Here is an 11,388-nt window from a genome sequence, read left to right as displayed (position 1 = left end):
GTGATAAACAATTTGGACTCTTCTTTCACCTCCATCTGTAGGTAGGCCTCAGCTGTCCACTTTGCAGAAGTGTTTCCCTCCACAAAGGTTTGCAAAGATATCCTCTATCCTGGGCAGAGGGTATTGATCTACTTTGTACTTACAGTATGTGGTTGATGTTGACCTTAAAATCACCACACATCCCGACAGACCTATTCTTCTTAGTTACTGAGATCACTGGTATTGCATATTTCAACCTTCAAAATAATTCTTTCAGCCTTGTGATCTAGATCACTGGCTACTTTATCATGGATGGTATAAGGAAACAGACTGCCTTTGTCAAATGCCAGATTACAGGTTTAAAAAAAAAATGCACAGATGATATCATTATTTGTGATGGAATAATTCACCAACCTGAGTAGAAGGGACAATGAATTCCTGAGATTGGTTTCATTCTTCTGAAGTACTATAACTAGTATTTGTTTAAACTCAAGCATCCTGGAAGAGTAATTTGCATTCCAATCTTCATCCCTTTAGATATGAATGAAGTCATTTCTGAAGTTGATCTTTTAGGAATAGTCCAGCTTTTAAAATGAGGCTGCAATTTTCTTTCTCCTCTTAACATTTTGTATTTCTAATTTTATCCCCTTTCTTAACAGCTCAATATTTTTAAAAAAAATTAACTGCCCAAATTAAGGTAATGTATGAAATGCAATTGGTCCTGCTAAAGTTGCAATAGCTAGTGCCTTGAAATCCTCTTACTTATCTGTTTCCATAGTAATTGCAGCTATAATTAAAGCTTAAATTATGACCTTATCATTCCACTCCTAGGGAAATTGGACACAAAATAATTTCTTCCAATTAAGCCAATAGAAATAGGAAATGGGGAGATATTTATTTCCATTGCTTATTTTTATGACTAAAATGGCTGAAAATGTGATGAAAGCTGACTTAACAATATTCAGGAAGTATTTGAATAAGGGTATGAAAAGAGCAATCTGGAACAGTGCAGTCAGTGAATGGTCGGATATTGTAGAGAGTAGGCTCAGGTGTGGTAGAATGAATGGCCGTCTTCTGTGCCACATGATAACATAGTACAGGATTACAAATACACAGGGCTGCACAAAATAAAGTTGCATCAACTGAATTTAATGAAAACTAATAATAAACTATAAACAGTAAGATAAGAAAGAGAAAAAAAAGAAAAAAGAAGCAACTGTTGTCATCACAGATCTGGAAGAGAAAGAAGATTTTTTAGTGTTCTATTAAAAAAAAATCACTAATTACATAATGTAATTACATAACACTGTTTACTTAAGAGGCCTGTACAAGTACTTCAAGATCTAAACTATCTGAACAAATACAAAGAGCATCTTAACCATCTCATTTATCAGGTAATTTTTGCAGCCCACACTAAGCTTCACAGATGATTCATTATTTATTTACCATATTCATATTTATAGGAGAACAAACTACACTGTTGATGTGCATTTGGAGAGATCAAAGATTATGCCACAATTAGAAGGGAATTTTATTTATCAGACAGGAATTATTTCAGAAATATACCAAATTAATCAGTGAAATTTAGATTTGCAAGTTCAAGGTAAATTTATTATCAAAATACATATTGTATATGTCACCATATACTACCCTGAGATTTATTTTCCTGCAGAAGTACTCAATACATCCATAATGAATAATAACCATAATAGAATCAAGGAAAGACCACATGAACTTGGGCATTCAATCAGTGTGCAGAAGACAAACTGTGAAAATACAAAAAGAAATAAATAGCAATAATAAATAAACAACAAATAGCAAGAGCATGAGATGAAGAGTCCTTGAAGAATCTCAAGAATGAGAGGTCATCTCATTAAATCAGATAAAGTTCTTAAGGGATGATGCTTTCCCAGGCTGGAGTTTCCAAAAACACAGTCGAAAGGTCAGCAATTCAGGCCTGATTTCGGAGTGATTTATCCAGATGAAAGTGGACATTTGGAATTTTCTACCCAAGAGGTTGCAGAGGCTCAGTTGCAGAGTACAACCACAATAGTGTTCTGATGAACCGTTTGACTCGAAACATAAGGTGGTTCTATTTCCATACATGCTGCTACTCTACTGAGTAGTTCCTGCATTTTCTGTAACAATAGAGTAACAATTCAGAGTGGTAAATCTCAACAATGATGCCTCACAGAACAAGCAAGCAATTTAATTGAGTAGTATGAATATTATATTGCCATTCTGAAAGGCTTGGTGTGGATAAATAATGTTTAGAATGGATCTCAAGATATGAGGCAGAATTAAATTTCCTGGAAAGGATCAGGTTTTAACAAAAGCCTCAGTCAATGTATGTTTACCTTTCCCTCAGGCTGTGCCCTAACAAGGTTGCTTTGAGCAACCATCCATAAAGCATGTATTGAACCTCTTGTGCTAACTACGCAATCAAGGTCATTTCTGTGGCCAAACAGCCCAACAGGTTACCTCAAGGAGAATCAGCTACAGGCCTGGATCAGAGACATAGAGTCTGGACTAACTTTGGATTCTTCAGTGTTGTGTTGTTATAAAATTTGACTTTTTTTCTGGTGTGAGCCTACAACTTACTGAGCTCAGTGCTACAATTCAGCATATAGTGATTAGCTAGTTTAACCTTTGATTGTTATTTAATGAGATACAGGCATTGCTGGCAAGGACTACCAACAGCCCTTGAACTTCCAGTGTCCATCAGTAGTATTTTTGTGTAGAATATTTAATGATTTTTTTCTTCAAGGTTGTTTTCTCTTTGGAGAGGAGGATAAAAGGTGACAATGATAAGAGGCATAGATGGAGACCTTTTCTCGGGGGGGGGTATCAGAACTAAAATCTTTTTACATAGAGAGTGGTGGGTGTGTGGAACGGTATGCCAGGGGTGGTGGTAGAGGTAGATACATTAGGGACATTTAAGAAACTCTTAGATAGGTACATGGATGGTTAAAAAAAAAAATAAGGGCTTTGTAGGAGGGAAGGGTTAGATTGAACTTGGAGTAAGTTGAAAGGTCAGTACAACATTGTGGGCCAAAGGGCTTGTACCAAGCTGTTCTATGTTCTATAAGATCATAAGACACAGGAGCAGAATCAGGTCATTCGGCCCATTGAATCTGCTCCACCATTCCATCATGGCTGATTTATTATCCCACTCAACCCCATTCTCTTGCCTTCTCCCATAACTTTTGACATCATGTGTAGTTAAGAACCTGTCATCTCAACAAATATATTCAATAACTTGGCCTCCACAGCCATCTGTAGAAATGAGCTCCAGAGATTCACCACCCTCTGGCTAAAGAAATTCCTCATCACTGTTCTAAATGGATGTCTCTCTATTCTGAGATTGTGTCCTCTGGTCCTAGACTCTTCCACTATAGGAAACATCCTGCCCACATCCACTCTATCTAGGCTTTTCAATGTTCAATAGATTTCAGTGAGATTCCCCCTCATTCATGTAAATTCTGGTGAATAGAAGCCCAGAGCCATTAAATGTTCTTCATACACAAAACCTTTCATTCCTGGAAGCGTTCTCATGCCACTCCTCAGGACCCACACCAATGCCAGCACACCTTTTTTAGATAAATGGCCCAAAGCTGTTCACAGCACTCCTTGTGCAGTCTCAGCAATTCATCCTTGCTAATATAATGTTGGAAAGACAACATATTTTCAACTGAGGACAGTGTAACGCTTGTCCTTTTTGACAGCTCTAGTTAAGCTTCGGAAGATACAGTCTAAGTAACTCCAGTGCATTTTCTGAACAATGAACATAAGCAAGTGGACAGAAAAGGGGTATCAATCAAGCAAGATATTTAGTGCTGGATGTTGCCAGGCTGCTTGGGAGTTGAGGGAGTTATATCCCGTTGATTAAAGCATCAAGAAAGGTTAAAACATCGAGGTGAATGCGGAAGGTGAGCGGCTGGTCAGTGACATTGACTAGTCTTTCACTCACTGCTGCTGCCAGACTAAGGTGTCTACATGTCATGATCTCTTGCTTGCTGCTCCCAAGGCAAGGTCCCTGCGTTTGAATGCTCTCTCTCTCTCTCGATGCTGTCGGAGGATGGTACTGAAGTTCCGGGCTTGCGGTTTATGGATTGGACTGTGGACTGTAGTTCAATTAGACTCGTTCAGTTTTATGTTTTTATATTCTATGTTTTCTTTCTTGTTGCTGATTGCACGATTTGTTATTTTTGTATGTTCTGGGTGTTGATGTTCTTGTTGCCGTTCTGCACAATTTGTGTTTTTGCATGGGAGAGCTGATATTCTTGTTGCTGTTTGATCGATTTGGTTTTTTGGTGCATGGGGCTGTGTTTTTCTTTGAACTCCTTCCATGGTTTTCTTTGATTCGTGGCTGTCTGGAGAAGACAAATATCAGAGTTGTATACTGCATACATACTTTGATAATAAACTGAACCTTGAGGTTAAGCAAATGGAAAAATATTCCAACACACAATTATAATGTAGCTTCTCAGAAACCTAGATGGAATGTACGGTAATTTTCCAGATCAGTTGCTAATAAGACAGATGACCAAGCTGGGGTTAGGGTTATGATTTGGAATGCAAATTTAGTACAAGAAAGCATTTTTGTAAATCATTGATCACATATTTTGTAAACATGTTTTTGCTTTCCCAGCAGTTCAATCCATATTAATGTACTCGGCACAAATCTCATTCCATGTAATTTCCCTTACTTGGTTAGCATGTAATCCTGCTGTTTCTAGAGTTCATTGTTAATCTCTACCGTGTTAAAAACATTGAGATACTTTCTTATTTTCAGATTATTTATACATTCTGGTTTGTTACTCATTACTCAGTCTGGCTTGTTCAATATGCCAATGGGTTCCAAACATAGTTTTTCATGGGTAGATTTCATGAAACAGTATCACTCCTATCACTATGAGAAAGGCCTTAAAGCTCTGTTTCTATCTAGACAACAGACCTAACCAGTTCACCACCACCACTACCCTTGTCCTTACCTACCACATATCCAGTCCATCATTTTCTTTAACTTCTGCCATCTCCAATGGGATCCTAATACTAAGTGCATCTTTTCCTCACCCCTCACTCCCTGCTTTCCATCAGAGATCACTCTCTGCTCGACTCCCCTGCCCACTCATTCCTCTTATCACTTCAGGTGGAACAAGTGCTACACTTATCCCTAAAACCTCCTTCCTCACCACCATTCAGGGTCCCAAGCAGGTGAGGTGACACTTCACCTGCGAGTCCGTCAAGGCCATCTACTATATCTGATGCTCCCAGTGTGCCCTCCTCTACAATGAGGAGACCCAACATAGTTTGGAGGACCATTTGTTGAGTACTTTCGCTCAGTCTGCCACAATATGCAATTTTTCTCATTTCAATTCGACTTCCCATTCCAACACGCCAGTCCATGGCCCCCTCTAATGCCACAATGAGGCCACACTCCAGTTGGAAGTGCGACACCTCATATTCCATCTGGGAAGCTTTCAACCTGATGGCAATTTCTCTAACTTCCAGTAATTTCTACTTGCTCCCACTTCTGTCTTTTTCCATTCCCCGTTCTGGCTTCCCTCTTACCCGTTCTCTTCACCTCACCTTCCACTGTTGCCTCTCCTCCTTCCCTTTCTCCCATGGTACAACCTTCTTACTTTATCTCCCCTTCCTCACCCACCCACCCTCCCTCTCACCTGGTTTCATCTGTCACCTGCCAGCTTGTACTCCTCCCCTCCCCCACCTTCTTGTTCTGGTTTCTTCCCCCTTCCTTCCCAGTCCTGATGTAGGATCCAGGCCTGAGACACAGACTGTTTATTCCCCTCTGGAGATGCTGCCTGACCTGCTGAATTCTTCCAGCACTTTATGTGCCTTCCTTCATATATAAAAAAAATTCTATTATGAGCTGTTTTGAATGGAAAACAAAAATCTATAATTTTTCTGAAAGCCATTCCTAAATATTCTCTGCCGCATCAGTGTATTCCAAAGCTGTACATAATACTCAACTAAGTGAGCACTGCATATTATTTATTAATTCAATCAATTCCATTGCCCACTCACACATGCTGGTGCCTTTTCATTTAACTGCTTAATACCGGACACCAGAAATTTCATCAGGCTTATACTTGTTCAAAAAAACTGTAGCTCTATGCCTCACTGCCTAGAATTCTCCATCTAAGTGCCAAGATTTGAACTCCTTTACTGGCAACTACACTTGCACTTCAGAAACTCTATGGAGGCTGATAGTGCAGTGTAAATTTGTTGCAGCTCCCCAGCACTTGCACTGGGGACTTCGCTCAATAAAGTTGCACCAGCTGAGACTTCAAACAGGAAAAGATGCCCATTAATTTCAAAAGCTATGCCATCATTCAATGGATCATGAGTGACCCATGAGCTAACACTATATATCTGCCTTTGGTTAACCAAAACACTAATGCAAACCAGATACAAAAATAACAGTTGATCTAGCCTCAGATGCCAATTATAGAAATGAACGTCAAAATTCTATCAACCTTTGATTTGGAATTTTGATCCTGAAATACACAGCTTTTATTGCATTGCTAGCCCTGAACTCTTCAACCAGTTTCCTTCTACCCAAATATATTTTAATATCTTGTAAACCTCTAATTAAATTATAGAACACTACATTGTGCCATACTTTCCACCTCTTATTTCAGCTGGACTGTCAATCAATTGCATTTATTGCTATCTCAGAATAATACCTTAACAAAATGAGCAACTTTAAATCAATAATTAAAAAAGGAAAGGTACGTCGTATCCGGAGTTTCTCTGGTTAGCGGACGATTTCCCTCCACGCCTCTCTCACGTAGTGGGGAACCGCGTATGCAGCAAGTTACAGCAGTGGTTTGCCATTGCCTTCTGCCGGGTGAGTTTCCAAAGAGATCACCAGCTTGTAACCCAGCACGGATGGGAAGCGTGCAGGGGAGCCGGCTGGATTCGAACTCGGGACATTTTGTCCCGAAGTCCGGCACTGATGCCACTATGTCACCAGCCAGGTCAAAAATCAATAGTTAAACTATGATATTTTTATATAAAAAAAATTACATAGCCTATTTTCACCTCACTGTGCTTCCTTGAGCACACGGTCAAAACTTTGTGCTGGACGCAAATCCCCACCTCCACTACCATATTGCAGCCCATGAATTCTTCATGGAACCATTGGAAAAGGCAAAGTGATCACCATCACCCTCATGGCAATTTAACACAAAGTTGAATAATGCAATTAAGATAGCAATTGAAGCATGAGTTTCTTTTAGTCGTGATAATCATGATTTACTTTTAATCACTTGACACTAAGTTTATTCATGTAAGATTTATGGGGTAATCCTTCCAAGACCAACAACTCTTCCTATGTGAGGATGCCCAGATCTGTATAGTATCCTTCATGTGTGGATTAATCTAGGCATATCTTTATCCTGGTATTCCAGTCCTCTATATATTGTCAATGTTCCTTCAGCATTTGTGGTATAAAAATATGGAAGGTGATAATGAATTGCCTAAGACTCACACCAACCCCAACTAGTCTTTGGTGGTTCAGCAGCAGCTTCAATCACAAGAGTTCCATTAGGGACAGTTACTTTCTCAATACTGTTGACAGAGAATTTCAGTTGACAATGACCGACGTGAACGTGACATTAAAAAATTATAATTTCCAGTCTCAAAATGAGCAACTTGTCGCCAGTCCTTTTAAAACAACTTCCTCCACTTCTGCATTGTACGTACAAGAAAGATAACAAAAATCTCTCCCCTGCACAAAAATATGATTTCCAGAGAATTAGAGGAAACAAACCGATCAGATAAAAATATGGAGCTAACTTATATCTCATCATGTTGTGATATATTTAACTCCTCCTTTGAGGCAAACTCACATACATTGCTAAACTTCAGTGTATCAATAAGATGCTGATAGTGGTTCTTCACTTCATCATAGTCAACGACAAGGCTTCCATTCTGAGGAAATGGTAGCGGCTTTTCATTCAGAAACAACTGGAGTTTGTACTTCTCCCCTATGCTCTGTGATTCGTTGCACTGGTACAGTACAAAAATAAGGTTTGCGGCAAAGGGTGAAATTTGTCCACTTCTAAATTTGCGATTCTTTTGCTCTTCAAAATTATCTGCTAGTAAGGGGCGTTCATCCTTAAAATACCCCATGAGAGTCAAAACTGGCAGAAGGGTCTCCGCATGCCCAAATCGTAAGACAGCAGTGTGAGATATTGATTCATTCCTGTGAAGACAAAAAGAAAGAAAATACTAACAGGTATTAGTATAATTGTGAAAATACTTTTCAAAGGATTTGGCACAAAATAGTTTTCTAAAGATCGAATATCCATGCTGTTCAAAATCAGTTAGTGGGTATTTGGAGCCAAATAAAATCCAAGAGTTAAGGAACTTTGCAATGAAGTGCCTTCTGCTAGTTGTACTTATTAATGACATGTTTACCTTTTTATTATAAAATTATCTTAGTTTTTAAACTTGGTCCAGCATTTATTCTACATACTGTGCTGTTATTAACTTTCAGTCTTTGAAGCCCTTTGAGAAAATTAACATTCTTTCCCACCAATCAAATTTGTCTTCTGTATGACCAAAACTAAAAAATTGATTGAGCCAACTCTAATATTCAAAACAATGAAGCATAGACACCTAAAGTGGCCAATTATTTGCAATCATTTTCCAAAAAGCCAGACTGGTCATGATTCAGAGGGGAAAGAATTTGGCCACACTTCAGTATACTAAGTTTCAAGTTAGATAATGTGAATGTTCAAGTTGCTTAAAATGAGTGTGCTATGGGAATACTAATCTAGTTTCTCAGTATTTCCTGAGCTACAGAGCACCATATTATGGAGATAAGGCAGTACCATGTGGCTAATTTTGCCCACGCTTTGTTTAATGAATAATAGATAAAAGGAACAGCATAATAGATAAAAGGAACTATCTAATCACAAGATGCGAACTGACTCAAGCTCTGCATGCAAAAGGCACAATTATTTCAAAGTAGTTTAATAATATGCCTTTATAATTAATTCTCAAAATGGGAAATAAAGTTTTTGTTTCTTGAAAAGCAAGCACGTGAAAGAAAAAATAAAGTATTCAACTTGCTTTGCTTCATCACAGTTTCTGCCATTATAGCTTCCTTACATTCTCCAAGCTGAATGGAAAAGTTAAGTCTCTTAATTCAGTTCTCTAAAGACTCTTCCCAAATCTGGTAGGATACAGGTAGGATGGCACCCCCTAACTAAATTGATTTTGGAAAAAATCTTTCTGGCTAAACATGCTGCAAAGACTTGGATGTGTGGGACCGGGTAATGATCGGGGGGTGGTGACCTCGTTAAGGCGTCAGTAATCGCCACATGGGCCACAACCACCATTAGACTTTGGGACCATATGGAGAGGCAAAGCCCAAGGGCTATTCCACCAGACTCAGCCTTCGTGGTTTGCTGCTTTTTCAGGCCCAGTCCGCACACGTGGGCATGGACTGACAGGCCAGTTGTGGAAATGTGGTGCTCAGCCCCATATTTTGTGGCTGTGCTGGAGAATGTGGGCTAGGTGAGGTTTGGGAATTCGCCCAGCAGTCGAGTAAACTCACATCCAAGGTGCATGCACTTGACAGTGTCGTTGTGGGGGAACTTACTGGGGGAGCAGGGTAATGACCCAAAAGTCCTTGACATCTACAGGCTGACAGTTCTAAAGACTGACTAATAGTCCTTGGGCACACAGGAAATCTGCACCGAGCAGAGGTCCAGCTACTTCAGCCAGGATGAAGTTCCATGTGAACGTCACCCACTGAAGCAGAGCATCAGTCATCGTGTCCTGTAAGTCTGAATCCTACAGCCATTGGTGGCCTCCAGTGAGGTTTCTTCACTCTTTGCTTTCTTATCAATAGGTGATGCTGGCAGCACACTAACTTGAGCACCCGTGTCACACAGGAGGCATCGCTGTGATGAACAGCAGACAACCTACAGTGTTCACAGATCTCCGATGTCCCAATACACTGGCACTGTTGACACTTCCTAGCATTCGTACCAAAGCGAGCGTGCTAAAAACACAGACCTGACGCAGTCTGTTTTGCAGCATTAGTTAGTAGTCTGTTTATGTTGGAGGCCTTGCTGACTGAGCTTATTGAAACAGGGAAATAAGGAGGAATTAAGCACCTCTGCCTGGCTGAGTGTAGACTATCAGCCATTTTAGCAAGACCCTTATAGTCCTTCACAGGTGCATTAGCAAGGGCCTTGTGATCTTGATCAGGCATTTGTTGCGTGATGAGTTCTTTACAAATAAAACAAGGATGGTGCTTTCCCAGGAGAGACAGCACGTGGTCCATAGCTCCAAAGGCGTAGCATTGCAGAGGCCAGGCAAGCATAGCAACTGTTTGGTGTGCTCAGACTCCGATAGTCCAGAAGACTGTAAAAGGTGAGTTTTCAGCAATTGGTATTTATCATGTTTTCTAGTAGACTCACACTCAAGTCATGGAGTTGCTGAGTGATGCAACCACATCGAAATTTTTGGTGTCATTGGTGGTGATTTCTCGCAGCGCAAATTGGGCCTCAGGTTGTACAAACTAAGCAACGGCATTTTGCTCCCAAAACTCCGGCAGTTTCAAAGCGACTGCATTGGCCGACATGTTCAATAGCTCTAGAATTACCCTAGAGCATTGGAGTCACCAACGTAGGTTTTCACAAATAAAACTGCGTGAGCTGTTTTATGTTTAAGAAAAAGCCGTAACACGTTTTCATTGAACTCCAAAACCTGAAACAAAGCATGCTATAAGCCCTTCACGTAATTCCATCGTCACGCCAGACCATCCTTTTAAAGTGAAACCTCAACTCAATGTTGGTGGTTGTGGATTCTGTACATTTCCACCCTACACTATATCAGACTCAACTCGAGTGAATGCACTACTACTACTATTTGAGTTACTGTTGCCTTCCTGTCAGCTTAAACACTCTGACCTCTCCCACTAATAAGGCATTTTTGCCCACACAACTGCCACTCACTGGATGTTTTTTTGCTTTTTGTACCCTTCTGTAAACTCTAGAGACTGTTATGCATGAAAATCCCAAGAGATCAGTAGTTTCTCAGATATTCAAACCACCCTGTCTGGTACATCAATCATTCCACAGTGAAAGTCACTTAGATCACATTTCTTTCCCGTTCTGATGCTTGGTCTAAACCACAACTGAACCTCTTGACCATGTCTGCGTGCTTTTGAACATTGTGTTGCTGCCAGAATGGATACTATTTACACCGAAAAGGAAGTAAATGGGAGGGTGTTGCACCTCCAGTGTTTGATCTGGAAAAAGACACATCTCTGCTTTCCTTCCCTTTTATCTTCATTCCAGGAGGTCGGCCAAGCTTCAGAATTCATAAGCTCACTGACTCCCAGTTACTTCCTCCTACCTTACT

General features: G+C 40.0%; 1 protein-coding gene across 3 annotated transcripts in view; it reads right to left on the bottom strand.

Moving 5' to 3' along the window:
- Positions 1 to 1,107: 1,107 nt before the first annotated feature.
- Positions 1,108 to 11,388, bottom strand: part of LOC140185701 (multiple inositol polyphosphate phosphatase 1-like) — an 81,552-nt gene continuing 71,271 nt past the window's right edge. The window contains exons 4-6 of one of the 3 annotated variants that reach the window (XR_011882697.1): positions 7,861 to 8,212; positions 3,950 to 4,352; positions 1,108 to 2,117 (exon numbers count right to left, since the gene is read on the bottom strand). Coding sequence is in view for 2 of the 3 variants with exons in the window: in XM_072239245.1 (XP_072095346.1) it covers positions 4,182 to 4,352; positions 7,861 to 8,212 (523 nt within the window). In the remaining variant the exon portion in view is untranslated. Of the gene's footprint in view, positions 4,353 to 7,860; positions 8,213 to 11,388 lie in introns of all 3 variants that reach the window. The other 2 variants (XM_072239245.1, XM_072239247.1) reach the window with 2 other exon arrangements.

The sequence above is a fragment of the Mobula birostris genome, chromosome 21 (genome assembly GCF_030028105.1).
Source record: "Mobula birostris isolate sMobBir1 chromosome 21, sMobBir1.hap1, whole genome shotgun sequence".
In the NCBI taxonomy this organism is placed as follows: domain Eukaryota; kingdom Metazoa; phylum Chordata; class Chondrichthyes; order Myliobatiformes; family Myliobatidae; genus Mobula; species Mobula birostris.
The sequence above is the reverse complement of the archived record's forward strand: the minus strand, read 5'-3'. Positions and strand labels throughout refer to the sequence as shown.